The following is a 27,753-nucleotide window of genomic DNA, read 5'->3' as shown; positions in this document are numbered from 1 at the left end:
TGAAAACCTCGGATAGTACTTCAGTTTGAAATATTTATATTGCTCAGTGAATATTACTTGTGTTTACAGGGTGACTTGGTGGACTGCAATCCTCGGACGGGATTTCAGTTAACTTTTATTCTGTGCTCTCAACATCACTTGTGTTTACAGGGTGGCTCCCGGTTGTCCTCAATCCTTACACAGTATTTCAGTTACTGTAAAATGCTATTCTATGCTCTGAACACAGAGTGTTTGTAGTTGACAATCCCAGGCAATAGTGGCGATTAGGGGAAAGACCTTATATTTTTATTTCATTTTAGCCGGCTGAAACTAGAAATTGTAGTAATTATTAAAAAAGCAATTTCTACAAGTGCTGTTGTTTTATCAGCTAATTCTTTCCTTTATTTTCTTTAATTATTAACACAATTTTAGCGGAAATACGCACACAATGTTGTTCGTCGCGGCTAACCGATTTGTGTAGCGCCAAAGCTAATAGCGGAGACTATCCATGTGCTGTGAGGAAGGGTAACAGTGGTATATTGCTGTCAAGGTCTTGGACACGGAGGAATGAATCATCCACTTGCCGCGCGCATTCGTCAGTCTGCCAGTCTCTTTAGTGTCTGTTAGTTTCTTAGTGTGTATTCAAATATTAAATGGTTTTTACATTTATATTCACGCCTTACTTATATTTAATTGTAATACCTGTGTAACATTGTTCCTTTGGTGAACGTTTTATTGTACAGTATTGAAACGAAATCTCAAAAACCCATTGTTACCGCACTTAAGTTGCTAAACAGGCAACTTTTACCTCTCTGTAAAAAATTCGCTCAGAGAGCATTAAAAACTTACCGTTTTGTAGCTTTTTCTTCAGTTTTGATATATTTACCACGCTTCCCCCCAAAATCAAACGCCATGACACAACAGAACCGAAGGGTCATGCCTAACAAGCGACCGCTGCTCAGCCCGAAGGTCTGCAGATCATGAGGTGTGGTGTGGTTAGCACGACGATTCCTCTCGGACGTTATTCTTGGCTTCCTAGACCTGGCCTCACCTTCCCCCCTCCCCCTATAGCTATATCCCACAGACCCGGGCACTTTTTTTTTTGCTTGTACCTTTTTGCCACCTCCCCCCCCCCCCACTTCTAACTCCTAATCGTTACTACTGATCTCCAGGACTATTTCAGTTATAATTATTATTTTCTCCGAATATTGCTTGTGTTGACAGGGTGATTCTGGAGGACCATTGACATGCGACAATCAGTTGGTCGGCGTGGTGTCGAGTGGAAAGAAGAAGTGTGGGGGTGACGGATCGAGAGGCTTAGGCCTGTATGCTGATGTGTCCTACTACAACGCCTGGATTGATGAGAAAATTAAACCACGATGTAAGCGTAAGATAAATACTATACACAACTTATAAAGGCGACTGTTTATCAGTGGTAGAGTGCCGATCTCTGAATACCAAGATCACGGATTCAAACCGGGCAGAGGTTGTCGAATGTTTGCAGGGTGAAAGAAAGTCCATTCAGCACTGAATGTTGTACGATGTCAACATGCAAAGGATATTTGGTGTTTATCGGACAAAGTGAATTACGGTAAAATTCAGCCATAGATCATCCAGTAGTTTCTCTGTAGCCTGATGGAATTAAAATGGAACGTCGGAACTGACATGCAGGTATCCTAGATGATGCCAAATCAGTTTGCCTGCACATGGTAGCTGTGGACATACGATTATTATTACACTTTGGTTCTAGTGTACAAATGGGGGCATTAACTGCCATGTTCCCCATATGGGGATTATTGAGGCAGTGCTTTATTTATTTATTTATTTATTTATTTATTTATTTATTTATTTATTTATTTATTTATTTATTTATTTATTTATTTATTTATTTATTTATTTATTTATTTATTTATTTATTTATGTTATCATTTAGTGTGTAATAGTTATTTGACAATCAATATATTTACACTAATGACAAATAGATCCAAGGAAGCAAGACAAAGAGAATTAAAACAATAAAATAGGAAGAACAACAAAATGTTCTACATCAGTGTCCACGTTTTCTATCCAAAACACAGCTTCGGAGCTAGCTCCATGGAATTTATCCAAGGATTCCGAGAAAGCATGCAGTGGACAATTTTGCACGACTTGCTGAATTGTTTGTGTCACCATACCGAAGCCACAGTTAAGAAAATATCTCCACCCCCAGGTAATGGGCGTAGAAGCAGTTCTTCCCGTCTCTCATCTGATACGATTACGTTCTCACAATGTAGAACCTGGAAATTTTTACAGTGGGATTACTAACTTCCATTAAGCCCTGTGGGGGAGATAATGTTTCCTCTGTTTTCCGTAAGTCTCCGTAGCGTAACGGTTAGCACTATTCGCAGCCGTCCTTGGTGGCCGGATTCGATTCCCGGTACTGCCAGAGATTGAAGAATGGCATGAGGGCTGTTATGCAGTTAGAATGGTACGTGTAGCTCACCACCATTGAAGGATGTGCCTGAAAAGAGCCGCATCACTTCGGGACGAGGACACGAGTTTAGTTAATTTACTTTGTTTTCCAAGCAATCTTGGGAGTTGAAACTACTGGATATAAACCCCAAAGCAGTTCTACAAGCAGGTCTGCGAGACTTCTGCCTAGCTGAAGCACATCGTTTAATATCCTCATGAATGCAAAATGCCTTATTTTTCAGGATTTTTGGCTGTTATTGAGTAAGTACCTTTTATCTCTTGGTATGTGTGAAGTTACTTAATACAGGAAGCCATTGGGGTATATATATGATTGGTCGAAGTTGATTTTTTTTACAGTTCTGCTTTACGTTGCACTGGGATAGATAGGTCTTATGGCAACGATGAGATAGGAAAGGGAGTGGGAAAGAGGCGACCATGGCCTTAATTAAGGTGCTGCTGCCTGAATATTGCCTGGTGTGAAAATGGAGGACTACGATAAACCAATCTTTATGGCTGCCGACAGTGGGGTTTGAACCCACTATCTCCCGAATGCAAGCTCACTGCAGCGCGACCATAACCGCACTGCCAACTGACAGTCTCGAAGTTGAACATCCACCAGATATGTGTGGGACCTGCTGAGCCATACGTCTGAACGGTACTCAGCTGAAGAGTATACGAGGTCAATGCTGTCTTTCTCAGCGTGTTTGCATCGACTCCGCATTAGGTTCCAGATAGTCAGTGTTGTAGATTGTTGCGGCATTTCATTTTGGCCGTTGTTTTCAGAAGATGGTATCGATATGTAAGAGACATGCTCCGGAGTACTGTTGTACTGCAGTGTCTCATCACCAAATGTTACTCTCGGGTGGTAGTTTGCGTATTTGTTGCTCAATTGAAGAGTAACAACTCCAATTTCACAAAATTTGGGTTGTGTTTCCCTCTTCCGAAATACTCATCCATTACTTGTAGATGCTTGGTCAGAACTTCCTCAGCTTCTATGAAATGGACCTTTTGAGTAGCTAGGCAGATGTACTCAGCATTTACAGGGGTGAATCGCCTACAACTTGCACCCAAAATATTTCTAAAATGAAAGCTGTTATTAACGTGCTGTTTTCGCAGAAATGAAGTGTAACCAAAGGCTCACAATTGTAGCCCATACACAGATTTTAATAATTATCAGAATGCGTATTATTTTAGAAAGATGCAGTTGTTCAAATGGATCAATGACTATTGACATTAACAAAATAAATCTAGAATAAATTATAATGTCAGTGCTGGTTTTCAGTCTTCAGTGTTCTAGTACAAATAGTTTACGAGCTATCGTAGTTTTTGTTTTATTTTATTGATCTTTGTTATAACAGCAGTTGGTCATTCTCCATGTACAATAAACACTCACAGCACACATACAAAGATATGAATTGTCAGTGCAAAGTACGGTACTTATAAAAAATAACCACCAAAACGTCCACATTCATCAAGTACATAAAACCACACCGAATCTCTTTTCCGGGAGGAGAGGTGGGAGAACAATCAAAACACTGGCAACAATGCGATGAACTTAAAGTCAAATTCTTATATCCGTGGTTCTCAAAAAGTCCATCACAGCATTGAGAATTGTTTTCACCGTGCAACACCACTTGTACATGACATAGTTCAGATAGAAAGCGGCTTCGAGAAGCACCATAAAGGCTACACTTAAAGCAATCGCCATCCTCCGCATACTGACATCGACAAAGTGGTGAATCCAAAACTTCTATGCAATGTATATGTGAAGGAAGTGACCCATGATTTAGCCTCATCCGGATTACTGAAACCATTAGACCAGCTATCGTAGTTTGAAAATTGTAAATACTGACAGTTGTCTGCTTCATTCAACTGGTTAGTTACGAGGCTATGATGTTCTTATGTTTGTTTCCTTTACAGTACGCTGATAGCATTGCGGACTCCTTGTCAGTTACTTTGTGATAGTTCAAGAAGGAGGATATGGTGGAAGATGGTATCTGACAATGCTGAAAAAGCCGGCATGTTAATGGCGTATGGATAATGTACAAAGCATGCTGTTCGTTCTTGTCCTATGTACGCGGAACGATATCCCAATAGACGTCACCCATATCGACAATTATTTGTGAACTTCAATCAGCTGCATGAAACTGGAAGTTTAGTGCTTAGAAAATGTAACACAAACAAACAAGTGACTGGAGAAGTGAGTGAAATCAATGTTCTAGCTGTTGTTCTTGTAGATCCGCACGTTCGTTCCCGTGCAACTACACGAGGAAGTGCCATGATTCAAATGCACCACGCATTCTGCACCGTCATATGTTCCACCTGCATCGTATCTCCCTCCATCAAGAGATGCCTGGAAATGACGTTGATAAACATGTTAACTTTTTTACATGGGAATTAAGGAGATATATTGCACCGGTAAAAGAGCCCGACTCTCAGATTATATTTTAAAGTAAGTAAGAATATAGTTCTCAGGGCTAAAACTGGGTGACTAGTAGCTAGGGCTCGGTACAGGCGGTAGGGTCCTATCTACAAGAAAACTTTGACTCTGACTGAACATGTGTTTATTCATATAAGACATGAAATTGCATATCACCTCCAGGTAGATATAAGTTGTCTTCCACATAATCCTATAATATGGCTCGGATTCTCCAGTTCACCAAGCCGAGCAGGTTGGAACCGTTCCAGAAGATTCCAGGGACTCCATACAGAAGCGGCTGGACTGTCTGGGTTGGTAGAAGGTAGAGATGCCTCGAACTTTCGAGGCCCAGGTTGAACCCCGATGATCCTGGTGATGTTGCAGATAATCATTTGCTACCTCAGTCCAATGTGACTGAGAGGGTTGATGTCTCCAAGGTCACTCGCAGTACTGATAAATCTGAGTTCATAAAAACCTTGGGTGATTAACCTATTAGCGAAGTCACTGGTTATTATTCATCAAGACTTTCAAAATTTAACACTCGTAAAATGATATGTCTCTGTATACGAGGAAAATACATAATTTCAGAGTTCACCACTAGCAAAAGTCTTCGTCTCTGAATAAATACTGGCAAAAAAACACAAGTCCCTTCTCATGAAACTATAACCAAATTTAAAGTTCATCATTGGCGAAGGTACAAGTCTTTGAATGAACACAGACGAAAAACACAAGTCCACCCACATGAATAAATTTACAGTCTATCACTGGCGAAATTTATAAGTCTTTGAATCAACACTGACGAATGCACAAGTCTTTGAGTGAACATGTACGAAAAACACAAGTCCATCCACTTGAATAAATTTACAGTCTATCGCTGGTGAAATTTATAAGTCTTTGAATCAACACTGACGAATGTACAAGTCTTTGAGTGAACATGTACGAAAAACACAAGTCCATCCCCATGAATAAATTTACAGTCTATCACTGGCAATATATCCAAGTCTTTGAATAAACACAGGTGAAATCCTAAATTTATGTTTTAAAGACGTTGAATGAAGTTAGAGTTCATCACCGGCAAAGTTTATAAGTCACTGTTGATTAGAGGAATGAGTCTCTTAACACTCGCAAATAGTGCAGGTTCAATTTATGAAGAATTCGTTCTTTAACACACGTAAATAATACAAGTCAAATTATGAATTTAACACACGTAAATAATACAAGTCCATTTCATGAATAATTGGAAAAATTCCAGTCTTGAATACCCGTAAATATTGTAACTTCAATTACGAAGACTTAGAAAATGTTCTTTAACACTCGAAATATTGCAAGTCAACTTGAGAATACTTGGAAGAATTCGTTCTCCCACACTCGAAAAAAATACAAGTTCACTTTACGAATACTTAGAAAATTACAGAGTTCCTTGTCGGGACTGTCACTACACGACGATAGTAGCAGCGAGAGTGTCCACGCTGATTACTCAGCTGTAACTGAGTGAACAGGCTACAGTGGGCCCTCCTTTTATTCGATCCGGGTCGTCTACGTCACAATACGGCTTGACTGAATATCTCCTAAATCCCTCGATGGATTTACTTGAAACTTGAGCATTGCGACGTTCAGGTGACCCCAAACAAGATGACATATCGCTCAAGCCGCTAGCATAATTATTACGGGAGTTACAAAATTTTCCTCATCGAACAATGTGGAAGATGTGACGTGGAATCTAGAATATACGAGTCCAGGCTGGGAACACGTGGTGTGACGGGCGGGCGGTCTAGCTAGCCCCTGTGGCTACGTCACAGCTCACAGCTGTCCTTCACTCGCTTGCTTGCCCCGCTAACGGTAAACAAACCAGGCGTGCTCAGAACATTACGCGTGATAATTAAATGTCATTTATACTCAAAAAATTCTCATGTACAGGTCGTAACCGGTACATATCCCTCCCTCTCAGGGAAAAGAAAATACGATGAGGATTTTCTTTAGTTAACCTTATTCAAAGTATTTTTTTGAGACTGGAAGCATTGTAGATGCCTTCAAGGTTGCCATCTAATCTTGTGATCTCGTAAGCACCATTGTCCAAAGATCTAGAAATCCTGAAAAATATTTCTTTCCATAAAATCGCTTAATGACATCTTTAAGCGGAGGAGGGTGGTCATATTGAAGGACCAGTCGGTCATTCAAGGCACGAGGGTCTAAACACAAACGTAGATTACCATCGGGTTTCCTTACTATGGTAAGTGGATTAATATAGGGCGTAACGCATTTTGAGATAATTCCGTCAGCCTCCATCTGAAGAATCAGTGTCCTGGTTTCATCCATGCACTTCTCGGGCACTGGATATGATTTACGTTTATAAGGTGAAGCATCATTGACGTTGAAGTGGTGCTTATAATACTTAATTTCTGCGGGCTTCTCAACAAAGACGTCCGGATAAGCCTGATAGATTTCTTCCTCCGCCGCTGCTATGTCAGGGTGGTAATCTGGGGCTTCAGTTACACTGGAGATGTAGGTGAGAAAATCGGGCCCTTTGTCATTTAAAATTTCATCAATGGGTCCCCCTTCATCGGGATCTTCTTCTTCTTCTGACACGGGTCCCTCTTCTTCCTCGGGATCACCCTCTTCTTTCAGTACCTGGTCGACTGGGGCGGCATCGTCAATCACACCATCGACTTGTGTACAGGGTAAATCAATCCCTTGAAGCCTAAAATCTTCACCATCCACCAGCTGCAACTCTACAGATCCAATCCTACATAGATGAATGGTGTTGGCAGAGTAGTCAATAGTAGCCTTATATTTAGACAAAAAGTCTCAACCCAAGATAAGGTGAAATTTCATAGGCGAAACTATCAGAAAGACATGTTCACACACTTCCTCATTAATGGTGAACTCAAGGAATACTTGCTGCTTGCATTTGATATTCCGGTCAGGAATAATGCCCTTGATCTTCACTTGTGCAACTGGCAAAATCAGAAGATCACATTTATCCTTAATCAATGTTTATCAGTTTGTCAGAAATTAGGGACACTTGCGCTCCCGAGTCCACTAATGATGATACTTGGAATCCCCCAATGTTAATACTAATTATGAGTAAACTTTGTTGGACATGTTGACGAATAGGTAACTCGTCCTCAAACACTAAGTCATCATCGATGTGCCAATAATTTATTATGTCTACGTGAAATGACCCGACCTCCTAATTTTCAGGCGATTTTGTTATTGTTTGAGTCATCAGTCCATAGACTGGTTTGATGCAGCTCTCCATGCCACCCTATCCTGTGCTAACCTTTTCATTTCTACGTAGCTATTGCATCCTACATCTGCTCTTATCTGTTTGTCATATTCATACCTTGGTCTACCCCTACCGTTCTTGCCACCTACACTTCCTTCAAAAACCAACTGAACAAGTCCTGGGTGTCTTAAGATGTGTCCTATCTTTCTATCTCTTCTTCTCGTCAAATTTAGCCAAATCGATCTCCTCTCACCAATTCGATTCAGTATCTCTTCATTCGTGATTCGATCTATCCATCTCACCTTCAGCATTCTTCTGTAACACCACATTTCAAAAGCTTCTATTCTCTTTCTTTCTAAGCTAGTTATCGTCCATGTTTCACTTCCATACAATGCCACGCTCCACACAAAAGTCTTCAAAAACATCTTTCTAATTCCGATATCAATGTTTGAAGTGAGCAAATTTCTTTTCTTAAGAAAGCTCTTCCTTGCTTGTGCTAGTCTGCATTTTATGTTCTCCTTACTTCTGCCATCGTTGGTTATTTTACTACCCAAGTAACAATATTCATCTACTTCCTTTAAGACTTCGTTTCCTAATCTAATATTCCCTACATCACCTGCCTTCGTTCGACTGCACTCCATTACTTTTGTTTTGGACTTATTTATTTTCATCTTGTACTCCTTACCTAAGACTTCATCCATACCATTCAGCAACTTCTCGAGATCTTCTGCAGTCTCAGATAACATAACAAAGAGCTTTGCCTTCGAGTAATCGGGCAACTGTTCTTAGCTTTCTATCCTCGCTAATCTTATTTTTGAAAAATTTAAATTTTTTTTGTAACAGTACCTGTGGATTCTGGATTTTGACCAAAGGTGTTGTTTCTCCTATGATATTCTTGATATTCAAGAGAAGTCGCTCCAGGTTGATGACCCTCTTGTTTCATCTGATGAATGTAGTCCTGTGTTTCCTTCCATCGTTTGTGCAAGTCCGAATTATTTGAGTCTCTACTCTCTTGTTCTTTTTTCTTGTTTTAACCAAGTAGGTTTGGTTTGGTATGGCATCTGGCCACGGTATGGGCGTTTCCTAAACCCTCTATACCGCGTAGGTGATAATTGAGTATCCCTTTCTTCCTCTATATCCGTTCGTTCTGGACTTTGTCGTGGTTGTTCAGAAGCATTAACCTAAACTGGATTGGCGGCTATGTCCTTACTCTTGCTTGGTTTCAAAGTTCCCTGCGCATGAGCAGTATCAAGACGTCGCAATACGGCATGTAATTGATCCAAGCTCTGAATGTTCGCTGCTACTAAGATTTCTTGGACGTGAGAAGGGTATTGTAATGTAATAACCTGAATAAGTTCCTTCTCAGGCAGAGGAGGATCTAAATACTGCATCTTCTTCAACTGAGATAATAAAAAATCTGCGTATCGAGACGTGTTAATGGAGGTGTTATACCTTCTCGAATATAGTTGAAGTTTGATAAGGTGTTACGTTTCTGCGTTCCAAAAACATTCAATTAAAGCTTTTTCAAAGTCAGAGTACGTCTTGAAATTAGATTTGAATACGGAATACCAAGAAAGAGCTTTGCCTTCGAGTAATCGGCAACTGTTCTTAGCTTTCTATACTCGCTAATCTTATGTTCTTGAAAATATTCTGCTACATTAATCAGAAATTCTTTAGCAGTATAATCTGCTTTATCGGAGAATTTAGGAGGTTTTTCCTCTTGGATTTTAACGATAGTCGTCTGGTATGACGTTCCTTCGACTCCTTCGATCGAACTAGAAATAGGTCTGGAAGTATCTCGAGATTCAAGATTAACGACCTTAGTGGCTAGTTGTTCGAGATTATTTTTTACATCTCCCAACTGGAGTTGGACTATTCCTTCGACTTGTTTGACATCGTTCTTCAATTCAATTTTAAGTTCACCAACATCTTTGCAAATACGACTAATTTTTTGTGGTCCTATTATCGGCTTGCTGCGTGAATCGTTTGTCAAACTCGCCCTGCTTAGCTTTTAATAAAGAAACTTCGTTTCCAACTCTGGAAATGTCATTCTTAACCGTGTCCCGAAGAGTATCTTGGACAGAAACAATTTTAGCCTGCATTTGCGAAAGCTGACCATGTGACTCTTGAAATTCGGCCTTGAATTCCTCAATATCCTGTGAAAGCTGTTGAAAGGAAGGAATAACCTTCTGTAAACCTTCCTTAACAACTTCTAAGACTTGATCTTTAATAGTTTTTCTCATCTCCTCGATGTTACGAGTAAGCTGAGAATTAATTTCCATAAATCGGTCATCATTTTTCTTATTGGACTCTGAGAATCTTTCTTCTATCCTAACACTTGCTTGGTCGAAACGCGATTCTAATTTCGTGTTCATTTCAGTAAATTGGGATTGAACCACGTCATGTAAACGCTTACCTAACCTGGCATCAGCATCCGCTAACCGCCTGTCTAGGTTGGCATTTGATTCAACTAAATTATTTAACGGCATTTGGTTCAACATTTGCTTGGGCTAAGTTATTTAAACGTAGGTCTACATTGGCAAGATTAGCATTAGTTTGAATATTAGCCTCAGCTATGCTAGAAAGATTAGTATTAGTTTCTGTAATACGTCTCTCAAAGGTAGCACATGTCGCAGTAAGCCTAGTCTCTAAATTGGCCTTAGCCTCATCCATATTACGCTCTAAGTTAGCACATGTTGCAGTAAGCCTAGTCTCTAAATTGGCGTTAACCTCATTCATATTAAGCCTAAGGGCTTTAATTGCTGCTAGTATATTTTCCATATTTAGAGCAATGTAAATATTTCAAAATGTGACACTTAGAAAATTTCAAATAGAAATTGCAATACCAGTGGCTTTAAAAGTTCAAAAGCACTCAGTTCATCATATGTCAACACATAGAAATCAACCATATGACAAAGAACACATAAAACACAAACTATTTGTCACGTCCAGGGCATAAGTTTCACTATGTAAACAAAAAAATAGAAGAACACCACGTACAGGGTGTTGTGATTGTCTATTAATTGATAGCACCGTTAACCTAGCTATCGTGCCCCAACGTGTATGGTGCCACGTATATTACCCTCCTCTCTGTACCGGTAAAAGAGCCCGACTCTCAGATTATATTTTAAAGTAAGTAAGAATATAGTTCTCAGGGCTAAAACTAGGTGACTAGTAGCTAGAGCTCGGTACAGGAGGTAGGGTCCTATCTACAAGAAAACTTTGACTCTGACTGAACATGAGTTTATTCATATATGACATGAAATTGCACATCACCTCCAGGTAGATATAAGTTGTCTTCCACATAATCCTATAATATGGCTCGGATTCTCCAGTTCACCAAGCCGAGCAGGTCGGAACCGTTCCAGAAGATTCCAGGGACTCCATACAGAAGCGGCTGGACTGTCTGGGTTGGTAGAAGGTAGAGATGCCTCGAACTTTCGAGGCCCAGGTTGAACCCCGATGATCCTGGTGATGTTGCAGATAATCATTTGCTACCTCAGTCCAATGTGACTGAGAAGGTTGATGTCTCCAAGGTCACTCGCAGTACTGATAAATCTGAGTTCATAAAAACCTTGGGTGATTAACCTATTAGCGAAGTCACTGGTTATTATTCATCAAGACTTTCAAAATTTAACACTCGTAAAATGATATGTCTCTGTATACGAGGAAAATAAATAATTTCAGAGTTCACCACTAGCAAAAGTCTTCCTCTCTGAATAAATACTGGCAAAAAAAACACAAGTCCCTTCTCATGAAACTATAACCAAATTTAAAGTTCATCATTGGCGAAGGTACAAGTCTTTGAATGAACACAGACGAAAAACACAAGTCCATCCACATGAATAAATTTACAGTCTATCACTGGCGAAATTTATAAGTCTTTGAATCAACACTGACGAATGCACAAGTCTTTGAGTGAACATGTACGAAAAACACAAGTCCATCCACATGAATAAATTTACAGTCTATTGCTGGCGAAATTTATAAGTCTTTGAATCAACACTGACGAATGTACAAGTCTTTGAGTGAACATGTACGAAAAACACAAGTCCATCCCCATGAATAAATTAACAGTCTATCACTGGCAATATATCCAAGTCTTTGAATAAACACAGGTGAAATCCTAAATTTATGTTTTAAAGACGTTGAATGAAGTTAGAGTTCATCACCGGCAAAGTTTATAAGTCACTGTTGATTAGAGGAATGAGTCTCTTAACACTCGCAAATAGTGCAGGTTCAATTTATGAAGAATTCGTTCTTTAACACACGTAAATAATACAAGTCCAATTATGAATTTAACACACGTAAATAATACAAGTCCATTTCATGAATAATTGGAAAAATTCCAGTCTTGAATACCCGTAAATATTGTAACTTCAATTATGAAGACTTAGAAAATGTTCTTTAACACTCGAAATATTGCAAGTCAACTTGAGAATACTTGGAAGAATTCGTTCTCCCACACTCGAAAAAAAAATACAAGTTCACTTTACGAATACTTAGAAAATTACAGAGTTCCTTGTCGGGACTGTCACTACACGACGATAGTAGCAGCGAGAGTGTCCACGCTGACTACTCAGCTGTAACTGAGTGAACAGGCTACAGTGGGCCCTCCTTTTATTCGATCCGGGTCGTCTACGTCACAATACGGCTTGACTGAATATCTCCTAAATCCCTCGATGGATTTACTTGAAACTTGAGCATTGCGACGTTCAGGTGATCCCAAACAAGATGACATATCGCTCAAGCCGCTAGCATAATTATTACGGGAGTTACAAAATTTTCCCCATCGAACAATGTGGAAGATGTGACGTGGAATCTAGAATATACGAGTCCAGGCTGGGAACACGTGGTGTGACGGGCGGGCGGTCTAGCTAGCCCCTGTGGCTACGTCATAGCTCACAGCTGTCCTTCACTCGCTTGCTTGCCCCGCTGACGGTAAACAAACCAGGCGTGCTCAGAACATTACGCGTGATAATTAAATGTCATTTATACTAAAAAAAGTACTCATGTACAGGTCGTAACCGGTACAATATACCAGATTTATAATGAATCTTTCTTGGTGATGAAGCAACATTTACAAACCATCCGGAAGTAAACCTCCGAAACATGCAACATTGGTCCGTATATAATCCCCATTTACTTCGTGGGATGGAACGCCAGAGTCCATGGAGTTTAAATGCGTGGTGTGGAATAATTAACCATCAGCTCATATACGCCTTTCTTCATACAAATAACACTAGATTCTCCAAAGTACCTCAAACACCTAACAGACCAACTTCGACAGTTGTTAGAAGACGTTCCACTGTAAACTGGGAGGAGAATGTGGTATCAGCATGATGGGCTGTCCAGCGCACAATGCATGACGTACTAGAGATTTTCTTCACCGATTGTTTTCAGATCATTGGATTGGATGAAGAGGGCCTGTAACTTGGCTGAACCGTTTACCAAATTCGACCTCTTTAGAATTTTTTTCTGGAGAAAGGCAAACGACACTGTTTACAAGGACATATCGACCACACTACTGCTGCCTGCGCTGAAATTTCTGATGAATGTGCTTCAATCTTTACATGGCAGACTGTAAACTTGTACCGAAGCTGGTGGACGTCATTTTGAACACAACCATTGACGGCCGATTCCGTTTCTTCTCCAGAATCCAAAGGATTTGTTTACTCACCTTCTTCTCAAGTTAGTGCTGACACATGGAATAGACATCTGCTGGTATTTACGATTTTCAAACTATGATACCTAATAAACTATTACACCAGAATAATGAAAAAAGGACTATTGCTATTCTAATTTACTTTAGTTTTATTTTGTTAATATCGAAAGGCATTGTTCCATTTAAAAAACGCAACTTTCTAAAATAAATACACATGCTAATAATAATTAAATTTTGTGTGTAGGTTACAACTATGAACCTTTGGTTACACTTCATATCTAAGAAAACAGCACATCAAAAGCAACTTTCGTTTTAGAAGTATTCGGCGTGCACAGGTGATTCACTCTGTATACATTTTCGGGACATATTGTCTGGAAGATTATGGCTGTATAGGTTGAAAGGTGTAGCAGCGGGAACTGAGCCTTGTTGCAATCCATTATTCAATTTGTGGAAACTAATACTGAAACTGGGAACAGGCGGTTTCTCAACATGTCCTTTTATTATTGTTGTTCTTATAACGATTTTACGGCCGCATTGGACCACTGTTGTCAATTTCTCTCCGGTCTTCTATGATGTTTTATGGTTTTTCCCTTCTCTTCTTCCAGTATTTCTTCATTCTATCTGATCTTCGTTTTCGTTCTTCTTCTGAAAGTGCCCCTTTAGTTGTTTCTCTTTTATAATTTTTTGGTAGGAATCTAATTTTACTATTCCTCAATTTATTTGATTTAATCCTCAAATCCTCCAGTGTCATGTCTAATTCTTTCATGTCTTCTTTTATTTCTTTTATCCAGACAGGTTGTTGTCTTAGTTTCCAAAGCTTCTCCAAAATTCGGCATATTAACCTTTCTTGAGGTGTTCTCAACAGATGACCAAAGAATGATATTCTCTTCTTTCTTACAAAATCCGTTATAGGTTCTATTTCCTGGATGATACGCCATTCTCCTTTTTTGGTGCTTCTTATTAATGCATGTTCTTACTATTTTTCTCTCTATTTTAAAATTGTTTTAAAGTTATTCTTTTGCCTTAGTTTAAATAATGTTCCACTTACATAAGTTATTTCAGGTTGGACTATAGTCTTATAATTTTTCAATTTTGTATTTACTGACAAACATTTTTGTTGTATTTACTGTATTTCTGGTTATTATTTGGGCTCTGGATAATTTATTCGTTCTCACTGTCCAAGAAATGTTTTCATTTAAATTGTATGTTATACTTTCTCCAAGGTATTTAAATTGTTTTACAATTTCTATTTCATTTCCACATATCAGGACACTGCTTATTAAAAGGGGATCTATTGCCGTTCTTTTAGTTTTTTCAAATTATATTGTTAATCCTATTTTCCAGAGATAGTTCAGAGACTTGTGATTTGATTTCGAGCTTCATTAAGGTTATTAGCTAGTAGTGCCAGATCATTTGCAAATTATAAGCAATTTAGGCTAATTTCGTATTTAGTGTATCCAATTTTCATATTTTGTTATTGTCTTTATACCATTCTCTGATAAAGTATTCCAGAGTACAATTAAACAAAAGTAGTGATAATACATCACCTTTTCTTAGTGCTGTTCTGATTGTGAATACTTCGGATAATTCTCCTCTATACTTCACCCTTGATTTTGTATTCTTTAACGTTAAGCTTATCATTTTAATTAATTTAGGACGTAATCCAAAATTTCGTAATATTTTTAATACTGAAGGTCGGCGAATGAAATTGTAAGCTTTCCGAAAGTCTACGAAACTGATAATAATTTATTTCTGTCGTCTTTTGTAGATATCCATTAGTAAGTTTAGTGTTATGATTTGATGTGGACAATTACGCCATGGTCGAAATCCTCCCTGGTACCGGTACTCCCCTAATTCTTTCTCCAGTTGAAATTTGCACCGATTGTAAGTTATTCTCGAGATTATTTTATAAGTACAATCCATGAGTGATATTCCTCTATAGTTATCAGGCTTTTTCTATCTCCTTTTTGTGTAAGGGGTGGATTACTGCAGTTGTCCAATAGTCCGGTAATTTTTCATCATTCCAAATTTTTATCAAGTATTGGTGAAGTGATTCCGCTGCATTTTTCCACAGCTCGGCAAATGCTTGGCCTTCCCCATAAGCTTTATAATTTGTCAGTTCCTTAATGAGTTGATTAACATCATCAAAGCTGGGTGGATCGATATTTTATGGTGGAGTTTTAGTGGGAATGTCCGTGTTTATATGAAGTAGTTCTTTTGGTTCTTCACAGTTGAATGATTTATTGAACGTGTCTGCTAGAATTCGTGTATTATTATTATGTGCCATCTTTCCGTTCTTATCTTTTAGCATAAGTGTTGGCGGTTCATATTTTTGAAGTTGTTTACTAAATATTTGATAGTCATCCCTAAAATTTGTCTTTTTTGTGATCTATTCCTAGTTATTGAATAATACATTTTTGATGCTGTCTTTTAATATTTATGGTTGTTTTTTGGGTTAGTTTTCTTTCCTTGGTAAATTCTTGATGTGATGTCTCTGTTTTCTGACTTTGATGATGATTTAACCATGCCTGGTGTTTAGTTTCAAATGCTTTATCTCATACCTCATTCCACCATTGATGCTTTTTCCTTGGATATGTAAAGGATATTTTCTCAACTATGTCTTTTAGTTTCGGGATGATCTCTTCTAATTTATCTGTTTTATCAAAGTCTCGAGTTAGTTCTTTACACTGTCCATTGTTTATTATGGGGATCGTAAACTTTTCTCAGTTTACATTTTGATTTTTTCTTTACTTCTGTGAATTAAATTTTCATTTTCAACATGTATTGGTCAGACCTTATGTCTAATCATCTAAGTAATTTAACATTTTCGATTTCCTTATGATAATTATTTTCCATACACACATGATCTAATTCTCGTTCTCCTTTACTCGAATCGGGGTGTTTCCATGTCTTAAGTTTATAAGGGTTTCTCATGAAATAGATAGATTTTGATATATTATGGTTTATACAAAAGTCTATCAATCTTATAACATTTTTATTTGTCTGTTTTTAAGCATCATCCGATTCTGTTAAATCACACTCAACTATATTTAGAAATGTACGTTCTTTCAATAACGAAACATGTCATTCTATTTCAATTAAGTTTTGATAGGTATAAATTTGTTACCATGTCCTTTCTTTTTCAGATGGTTTATAAATGTATTTTTCAAATTAGTTTCGGCAGACTGAAAAACCTGACGGTTATAAATTGACTGAGACGAAACTGGAAAGGGATGGCTTCACATATTACAAAAATGCCATTTATGACTAGGGCCCGGATGTTTATGACCTAAAATGTTAGAAATATTCAAGCATTTATAATCTAAAAAGTATGAAAGTATGACAATGGATATGACTTTAAAATACTTTGGTCACATTTTTGGACCTTCAAATTCTTGCTGCTGTTTACATTAAAATTATATTGTAAACATACTTTTAAAATCTAGCACATTCAATAATAATAAGTAAGTAATAATATTCGTTTATATTATTATATTTTGAATTTATTTAATTACTTATTCCAGAGGTAACTCTCGACTCTGCGCAGAGTAAAATCAATGTGACATTTTGATGGGCGATCAGAAAGAAATAGCTAATGACATCCATTTTAAAGTTTTCAAATTGGAACGATCTTCCATTTTCACGCAACATTGACTCGTAACGGGAACAAGACTGCTCAACATCGCAGGATGTTATTCGAGCATATTTGAAATAAGTCAAATCATTAGAGTTCAATGGAGGTTCAACTTTATGGAATGTTGCCGGCTTACCACTCAGAATGTCACTAATCTTGGAGAGAGTAGATGTCCCATTCATTCCTACACAGCACATACTGTACTTTTACATTTACACATTCACCAACTTCACCACGTACAGCCTTATATTCACTTTCAATATTTTTCATCAGTTGAAGAACATCACAGAGATGAACACCACTTTCTTCTAATTTTTTCGTCTTGATATAATGCTGAAATTTGACTTGATATAAGCGAGATCTCCGGCCAGCGTGGTACTTGAAAACAGCGTTTTGCCAGTTTTGATGCAGGAATCTTTGCCTTCGTTCAATGCATTAACAGCATCTTCGATAGGATTGTAATTGATACAGTAGTAGTATGCGGCGTTAAGCCACGTTCTCCAATGTGTGAGGATGGGTTAGGAAGGGTAAGACACAGAAAGAACCATTTCCTTGAATATATGCACTCGTAGCGGATCTTTGACGAAGATTTTTTTTACTTCTGAAATTAACTTATCCACATCAGGATAATTTCCACGAATTTCTTCTGCAACTCTATTTAGTGCATGTGCAATACATGTTGCATGTATATCTTTAGGGTAGAAAAGCTTTCACCATATAGGAAGCTGCATCAGTGACTAGAATCAGAACATTTTCTCCCTTCACTCCTTCAGGTCACAACAGATTCATTGCATTATCGAAGGTTAAAGCAATTGTTGACTGGTTAGTTCTGTCCAGTGCTTGACAGGAAATGATAAATTTATCTCCTGCTCGGTCTCCCCTTAGAACACCAACAATAAAATTTGCTACGTATTCCCCTTCAGCGTCGGTGGTTTCATCCATAGAAACCCAGATCTTGTTATCAGCGAAGTAGGATCGTATTCTGTTTAAAACATCTTCGTAAGAGGTAGTCATGTAGTTCTTGCGAAGTATTGTTGGATTCGGAATGTGCTGATTAGTGTATTTCTTAAAAAATGCTGAAGTGCTGATTATTAACTTTCTCCTGCGCTATATCAGCAGACATCATCATCGCACATTGATACATATTAAATCTGAAGTTTTATTTTCATAGATGGTGACGAAATTCTCTGGAACAGGAGCTGTTGACGGTTCTGTGATGTAACATTTCGAGCCAAATTGTTTTCGTTTTGCTGTTCTGCAGTGTTATTCAATATTAAACCACCGTTCAGCTTCTATTTTAATGTCGCACAGTTTACAGAGCAGAATAGTGCCATCTATACTGAAATGATTGTCTCCAAACTCCCGCAGAAATACTAGCAATTTTTCACTTATCCAACCGTTAGTTTTTGGCATAATGAACTGAGAGTATTCGCTAATAAACACACGTACAGCGAAATCTGTCCAGTAACTGAGCCCACTGTACCTTTCTATTACACCCTTTTCTTTTGGCACCCCCTTGAAGACAGTTCTACCTGCTGAAGTTCATTACAGAAGCGGTTGACTTTTGCACAAAACCTGACAAAAGCTATCCTCAACTGTAAATTTACTTCCTTTGCATCTGCCGCTTTCTACTCATCTGTATCTTTCTGTACACCTTACCCTCCTAATTTACGTAAATATATATTTCTAAGAAAGATAGTTGTAAGAAATTATAGACAAGAATTAGGAGATGTGAAAAATCCGTCTCTGAGACGACTGCAAGCAGGTATGTTAAAATGGAAGAAAAAGGATAAAAACATGAAAAAATAGGTACATTCACGGGGAAATATGACCATAATATGACAATTTACCCGAAGATGACAAAAAATTTAAAAAAAGCCAAATAAAGACTTAATATGACCCGCGAAAATGCAAATTTTAGTCACCGTAGACAAAATCATGCTTAACTTGTATTTTCCATGGCAATAATTTAAAGAAAACTATGACAAGTCGTAAACATCCGGGCCCTACTTATGACACGCGCAGTCTTTGTGCAGGGTAACGGTACGGTCTTCATTAGTTTGACCAAGAGTCCCTCCATCCAGACTGTGCCAGATGCTGGCGTAGATATAGTAGGAGATACTTTTTCTTACCCGAAAGCCAGCTTACAAATTGATGGTCAGGGAGATAACTTGGTTACTGAAGTCCCGTCGGGGACGGAATCCAGCTTGCTCAGTTGGTATTAGGGCTTGAATACCCGGTGCTATCCTGTTCAGAATCAGCCGCTCGAAAGACTTGCGTGGTACAGAAAGCAGGGATATTTGTCTGTAATTTGGTAAGAGAGTTGGATCTTATCCAGGTTTAAGTTGATAGGTACTTAGGTTATTTCTCTTCTACTTCAATAGAAGTCGAGTATAGTGTGATTTCCTCTCTCTTGTGGTAGCACCTTTCGGTACTTCCAGGAAGGGGTGAGTGACTCACACGACCTGGGATTTCCCAGCCGGCTTGTAGGATGGGGCCGGCCTTCCCATGTACTTTTCTCGTCGGCCGGCTTACCAGTGAGTTTCTTGGAGATTCAACAGGAATGTTCTGCCTCTAGTCACCTCCCGAAATTTCTGGCTCAAATCAGCCGAGCTATAAAAAGGGAGGCTAGCCGCGGACAGTCAGTCAGTGCTGGACTCGGAGTGACAGTTGGGCTCCGAGGTGGAGTCAGTGTGAGACTCGGTGTCTTGGGGTTCGGTGGCTGGGCTGAGGGCGACAGAGTTGTTGGCTGTCGCTATTGTCCCACTGAAGTCTGAACCGGGAGCGGTTGTTGTGGTGTCGGAGAGACCAGTGAGTGCGTGGACTGGAGGCGACGTAACGGAAGACTATACTGTGTGTTCGTGTATTTATGCGTGAGTCAGCGAGGGAAGCCGCTGTCACGAGTGTGAAGGTAAATGAACCTGTGGTAATGTTCGCTGTTGTGAGTATCGTCCTGGTGTTGAATACTGCAGAGCTGTTTGGTTGTTCACTGCATACGACTGCGTGAATTACTGGACTGTCTGTGGAGTCGAACCAACGAACAGTCGTCGTGCGTCGAGTGGCCCGTAGCCCTGTGTTCAGATCCAGCAGTCTACACACAGCTGCTGTAAGAGGTGACTGGACTTGGGGAAAGTGAAAGTAAGGCTTAAACGTCCGCAGGTAGACAAACTGGCTGGACCTCCTACATGCCGTAAGGAGGAAGGACTTGTGAATAGACTTGTAATTAGTAAGTGTGGCCATTCATAACTGGTTAGAATTGTGTGCATTTAAATATGTGTGTGTGTGTACATTTATTAGGTCATACTAAAATAAATTAGACTAATGAAACAGATGTAGTTTTATTCGTAACATAAAAGTCCAATAATACTGCCCTGCTGGACCCCCTTCTTAATCATTATGGGATCAGGTAATACTTCACCTACTCTAATTTTCTGAGTTCTATTCTCGAACAATTTAGCCAGCCATTCAATCACTCTTCATCTAGTCCAATAGCCTTCATTTTCGTTAGTAATCTCCCATGACCTACCCTATCAAAAACTTTGGATACGTCAATAGCGACACAGCCCATTTGATCTCCTGAATCCAAGATATCTGCTGGACCTTGCTGGAATCATACAAGTTGAGCCTCAATGGAATAACCTTTCCTAAACTCGAACTGTCTTCTATCAAACCAGTTGGTACTTTCGCAACCGCGCCTAATAAAATCACAAAGAATGCTTACTCAGAACTTACAAACAACACAAGTCAAGCTGACTGGCCTGTAATTGTCCGCTTTATGTTTATCACCCTTTCCCTTATACAATGGGTCTACTATTGCAACTCTCCATTCATTTGGTATCACCCCTTCATGCAAAGAGTAATCAAATAAGTGATTAAGATATGGCACTATTTCCCAACCCATTGCCTTTGTAATATATCCCGAGAAGTCTTACCAATCCTAGCTGTTTTTCTGGCTTTCAAATTTTGTACCTTTTTGTAAAGGTCTGTATTATTATAGGCACATTTAAGTAATTCGCCACTATTAGTCGCCTTCTCTATCTGGACATCATATTTATATCCAACTACGTTTACGTACTGCTGACTGATCTTCATAATCGTGTCCGACGATATACGGATGATATGGAACCTACAAAGCTTATCAGTCAGCTCTATATAATACAGAGAAAGGCAGAAACGTTCCTACTTGTGATTTCAATCTCTGAAACAGTGACAATGGCAGAGTAACTTCGGTGGATTCGCAGAAGAATAGAAGGATCACTTGACTTTGCGATAAGTAAAATGCATATACGAACAAAGAGTATGTGGAACGTTTATAATAATAATAATAATAATAATAATAATAATAATAATAATAATAATAATAATAATAATAATAATAATAATAATAATAATAATAATAATAATAATAATAATAATAATGTTTTCCGTGGTTTCCCCATTTTCACACCAGGCAAATGCTGAGGCTGTACCTTAATTAAGGCTACGACCGCTTCCTTCCCACTCCTACCCCTTTCCTATCTTATAGTAGCCATAAGACATCTGCGTCGGTGCGATGTAAAGTCAATTGTATAATAATAATAATAATAAAATAACAATAATAATACAGTAATAATAATATATTATTTTACTCTTTCTATTTCCGTTTGTTGTCTGAGTGTTGCATTTAGAATTATATTTTGTTTTCTTGGAACGAAAACAAAGACAGTAAATAAGAATAGGAAGACTTCAAAGCATGGTGTGAGAAGGGAAATATTTGCACTGATATGTACGTTTGACAACCATTCGCAGAGAATATGCATACCCAGGAAGATACGTGTCAGTTGTCTTACTAAGACTGAACAATATTCACTGGTCCATGTTGACAACCATAAACTCTGATTTGTGCCGTATCTCACAACTACCCTTAAAATGTGCTGCTCTTTTAGTGGCCATCTGTATAATGTGGCCGTCCACAACTTAGACTACGAATGAGAAGATTTTGAATTTATTTTTGTTGCCTAATTCCAAGACTAGGATACCTGGCTTTCACTCGGGAAGCTCCGGTTCGGTTCCCGGTACCGGAAACATTAGGGGCTGCCTGGCCGAGGCGGTAAAGGCGTGCTCGGTTCGCCCGGAAGGACGTGGGTTCGAATCCCCGTCAGGAAGTCGTAAAATTTAAGAAACGAGATTTCCACTTCCTACATCAAAAATGAGTACCAGGTTAATTCCTGGGGGCAAAGGTATCGGGCGTAGAGCTAACCACTCTACTGCCGAGGTTAACAATGGTGGAAGCCTTTACCTTCTACTCCTCCAAGGGCCTCCATGGCCTGTACGGAGGTGACTTTGCTTTGCTAACTCCAAGAACCATGAACGCGCCACTTCCAAGATGTATAGCAATTCTTCGATAGGACCATCGAGCCTCACGGAGACCCACATATGACACTTCTCAAACACACAAGAAACACGTTTCCGTCTCCGTAGTACGGGCATATATTCTTCTTCTTCTACTACAGCTTTTCTCCACATCTGTGGGGTCGCGGGTGCGAACTGTCACACACACACATATGTATGTATGTATGTATGTATGTATGTATGTATGTATGTATATAGATTTGGCCCTGATTTACGTCCTGATGCCCTTCCTGACGCCAACCCGATATGGAGGGATGTAATCACTATTGCGTGTTTTTGTGGTAGTTGGTAGTGTAGTGTGTTGTCTGAATATGAAGAGGAAGGTGTTGGGACAAACACAAACACCCAGTCTCCGGATCGGAATAATTAATCAGATGTGATTAGCATCCTCGAACCGGCCGGAATCGAACCCGGGACCCTCTGAACCGAAGCTTCAACGCTGACCATTCAGCCAATGAGTCGGACCACGGGTATACGTATATAATCGAAGTAATTAATTATCATTCTTAATGAAGAAACAAACTATCCAATTCCACTATAGTTCATCAAATGCAGTGTAGTCTATAGCAATATTCACTCCTGAACCCTTAAGTTGAGCAACACAATTGATAAATGAAAACTTGACAGTTCAATCCCCTTTCTTATATGCTCCATGAGCTATTTTTAAATAGCACCTTAAACTTGAACTAATTAGTCAAATATGTTGAATTTCAGAAAAGAACTTCCACGAAGTGTAATTACTGACTATTCCCTTTCTGTTTTATGCAGCTTCCCTGAATCCACTGAGGTACATCAAACACGGCTTCAGAAAAGCAACCATACAGGAATTTCCGTACCAGGTATGTTCATAGTCGGTATGAGATCATGTTTGGATTAACCCATCCAGACCTTTTCCCTTTAGGATAAAAAACAACTTTTAATTAAATTCGGCCTCCTCTCTTAATTATGCATAATTCATCCATTTACGAATAAATCCATATTTTAACTGCTTTTGAATATTATGTGATGTACGAAAGATTGAATTATGTCCAAGAATAATATTGACCTATACTGCGTACTTGGGCCAATGAGCGTTACAAAACATAAATGTTTAAAAATCGAAATAATTTATCGAGAGTTTTTGCGATGGCAGTGTTCAATATGTCATTGTGAATGGGAAGGACCATGCACGTATTGCAACGAGAGCCTGACCTCAGTATGGCGCCACTGGGTCATTCAATAATGCCGCCATCTTGAGGTACTAATATCGCCATGCCGTGTGGCTATCAATTAGTGTAGCTCTGGACTCCAGGGTGGAAGCACGTCGTGCAAAGCGACGTTTGATTCGTCTCAGTGATTTATACTACAAGCATACGGTGAAAAATCAAACTGAGAACATTTGAAACATTTGTGGTGGCAAGAAGTGAGAAAACGGTCTTTCTTTTCAAAATGTCCCGATATATGGACAATAAATGGCTTCCAAATTATCGAGTATGCACTCGACAGGGTAGGACGACTTGTCAGAATTCGAAAAAGTGCAAAATCACTAATGTCGAGTGTCACCATGGTGATGACGAAGAGGCTCTTCAAAGCTCCAACTACCGTGCTCCGAACAATAGATTTAATTTCCGCCCGTAACTTTGGCGTCGATCTTTTTTCATTTGTAAGTTAACTTCTTTCCAAGGTACGTAGAATAGAGGGGATCACGGGAGAGATGCGCAGTAGCAAAGCGGAGCTGTGATGTCACGCAGGATCCTCGTGCTGAAGCTGCCCTGAACGAGGTAGAAGTAGTTCGAATAAGAATCGCTGTGCACGCAGAAGACGGGAGTTAATAATATACAGTGCAATAGTAACATATCTGTGGTGTAAGAGAGCCGTGTGTATTTATTTTACGTGATAAATAGTAAAAAGTCATAATAGTGCACACTTTTCAGTATGGTTTGTGCGCCATTGCGGGCTGCACAAATCATAGCAGGCACGCACAGGAACGAAATATACACATTCATTTATTCCCTAAAGCCACTGACCTAATTAAACGGTGGCAGCACGGTGTAATAAAACATTATTGAAAGCTATTTTTCTCAGCTTCGAGGGCTCGGAAGATTTTATGACCGTCCTCTTCCGACAGCTGTGACGCAAAGGGTGAAATCATTGCTTCTCAGCCTCAACACTTCCGAGGTGATAAGAAATTCGAACTGTTCTCCCGAAGATTGTGAAACATAAAGGGCAAATGTTTTATCATATGCTACTGACGAAGTCGATCAAAATTCGGAAATCGTGTGCCAGTCTAAGGTCAGGGTTGATCCCACAACATCCTATTCTTTACCGGAGGATGAACAAAGGTTCGTTAAAGCCCTCGAATAACTAGTGGAGCAGCTCGAGGACAGTCACGAAACCAAGGATCATGATGATCTGCTTGAAGACCTCACTGGCTATAGGCTACAGCTTTTATGGTAAAGAAGAAAATCTCGGCATAGAAAGCGATTACGGAGAGAAAACACGTCATTCTACAACAATGGATGGAAATTGGCTTTCAAAGAGACAGTTTGATGCAGTATACAGAGAGATTGTACAATACGGTAGAGCAAATGGTTCAATTTTTACCACAGGAAAGAACTGAAAGGGGATTCTAGCGTCATTGCAAACCTTACGGACATCCTCAAGAAGAAATTCCTCGAAATTGATGAAATTCATGAATTTGCAGTGAGGTGCTTAGTGAGAAGCCGTTCTTTTTTTATGGGAATGAACGTTTTAAACAAAAGTAAGAGGTTCGAGAGGCCGAGTTTCAGTTAACAAAGTGCCGATAAAAATGACATAGGAAGAAGAAGAGCAAATAAATTGAAGAAATTTCCCTGATGTAATAGATAAGTGTGTTTGATAAAAATATTTTAGTAAATATCAACATTATTCTTTATGTAGAACACACCTGTTTATTTTTTATGAAATACAGTTTATTGTGCTATATTTAAAACCAGTGGTAACAGTGTTAATATACAGGCTCATTAATTTGCATAACTATCTACTGGTAACGTGGAATTTACAGTTCTTTGATATCCGGAGGAGAACATTTGGACAGCTATAGTTTTCTAACATTTGCTGTTTGTGTTGTAGACTTACAGTTTACTCAAAATTATATTGTTTGTAACAATGGGTATACTTCCTGCAGTCATCAAGCTTTAATGTTCGAGTCTGTAACAATTAGAGTTCCTTGTTATTGTTTTCATAGTTCGGTGTTAGGAACATGAACATACGAAATAGCCATTTCACTGCGATCACAGTCTTAACATTGTTACAACCTTTTAAACAGACCTAAATATTTCAGAGACGGTACCTGATTCACATTTTATTTGATCCCATATTAATACTCTGATGTAGTAGTGGAATGATTTTTGTGAGGCGAGGTGGAAATATAAATAAAGTTCTCTTATCTCTAACTTGTGGCTAAAACAGAATCGCTCACAGAGGACAAGGCGCTGAGGGTTCCGATGACGTCGCCGACGGCTACGCGTGGTGGGGAGACCTGCGCGTGATCCCCAGGGTACCTCTTACTCTAACTACTGTACCTTGTGTTATTTCTCATTTCACAGACTCGTCGTACATCGAATTTTCTTGAAGTTGTGTAAGTTTGTTTAACCATTTCAAACCCATCCAAATTAGATATTATGTTTATTTTGACAACACGTATAAAATGGTTCGCATTCTACATCAGAATTTTTGTTGTATAAAATTACATTTTTTCACTAGTTCGTAAGTCTGTCTGTCTGTCTGTCTGTCTGTCGTAAGGCTGTCTTCTATAGTCAAAAGTAGTATAATAAGCGGGTTCGGCCGCCTCCTCCTCCGCCTCCTCCTCCGCCTCCTCCTCCGCCGCCAGCGCCCGCGGGAAATTTGAATTTTGGCGGGAAATTTGAATTTTGGCGCGAGATTTGAATTTGTAAACAAAGCCACGTGCTTTTTGACAGCTGTCATCGACAACAACGCAACGCTAACCTCACTGCTGCCATCTTGACGGACCTAAACCTCACTAGTACCAACCTAACCTAACTAGCGTGAGGTAAACAAACCCACGTGTTTTTTGACAGCCACGTGCTTTTTGACAGACAACAACGCATCGCTAACCTCAGTACTGCCATCTTGACGGGTCTAACCTTAGTGGTACCAACTTAACCTAACTAGCATGAGGTAAACAAAGCCATGTGCTTTTTGACAGCCACGTGCTTTTTGACAGATTTGTAAACAAAGCCACGTGCTTTTTGACAGACAACAACGCATCGCTAACCTCAGTACTGCCATCTTGACGGGCCTAAACCTTAGTGGTACCAACTTAACCTAACTAGCATGAGGTAAACAAAGCCACGTGCTTTTTGACAGCCACGTGCTTTTTGACAGCTACCATCCGCCATCTTTAAACTACAGAGCGCTGTGCTGCCCTCTTGCGTCACCTGTCATCGGCAGTGCTGCCATCTTGGCGGGCCTAAACCTTAGTGCTACCAACTTAACCTCACTAGCTCGAGATAAACAAATCCACGTGCTTTTTGACAGCCACGTGCTTTTTTTTGACAGCTGTCATCAGCCATCTTTGAGCACCGTGCTGCCCTCATGCGGGGCAATTTCGTCAGCTGTCATCCGCCATCTTTAATCCAGAGAGAACAGTGCTGCACTCTATGTGGTGGCGGCAATTTGAAAAATTCTATGTGCTCTTGTTGGGAAACAAAGCCACGTGCAGCTGTCATCGGCCATCTTTAATCAATAGAGCGCTGTGCTGCGGGCAATTTCGTCAGCTGTCATCCGTCATCTTTAATCCAGAGAGAACAGTGCTGCACTCTATGTGGTGGCGGCAATTTGAAAAATTCTATGTGCTCTTGTTGGGAAACAAAGCCACGTGCAGCTGTCATTCGCCATCTTTGAGCGCTGTGCTGCGGGCAATTTCGTCGGCTGTTATCCGCCATCTTTAATCCAGAGAGAACAGTGCTGCACTCTATGTGGTGGCGGTAAATTCCACGTGCTTTACA

At 39.3% G+C, this 27,753-nt stretch overlaps 1 protein-coding gene across 4 annotated transcripts in view; it reads left to right on the top strand.

Moving 5' to 3' along the window:
* Nucleotides 1-27,753, top strand: part of LOC136864544 (trypsin eta) — a 243,539-nt gene that overhangs the window by 123,757 nt on the left and 92,029 nt on the right. For 3 of the 4 annotated variants that reach the window (XM_067141682.2, XM_067141690.2, XM_067141662.2), the window contains 2 exons: nucleotides 1,204-1,366; nucleotides 23,534-23,604. In XM_067141682.2, the coding sequence (XP_066997783.2) occupies nucleotides 1,204-1,366; nucleotides 23,534-23,604 (234 nt within the window). The remainder of the gene's footprint in view (nucleotides 1-1,203; nucleotides 1,367-23,533; nucleotides 23,605-27,753) is intronic. The other variant, XM_067141672.2, reaches the window with a different exon arrangement.

The sequence above is a fragment of the Anabrus simplex genome, chromosome 1, assembly GCF_040414725.1.
Source record: "Anabrus simplex isolate iqAnaSimp1 chromosome 1, ASM4041472v1, whole genome shotgun sequence".
NCBI lineage: Eukaryota > Metazoa > Arthropoda > Insecta > Orthoptera > Tettigoniidae > Anabrus > Anabrus simplex.
This window is presented reverse-complemented; position numbering and strand designations above follow the sequence as displayed.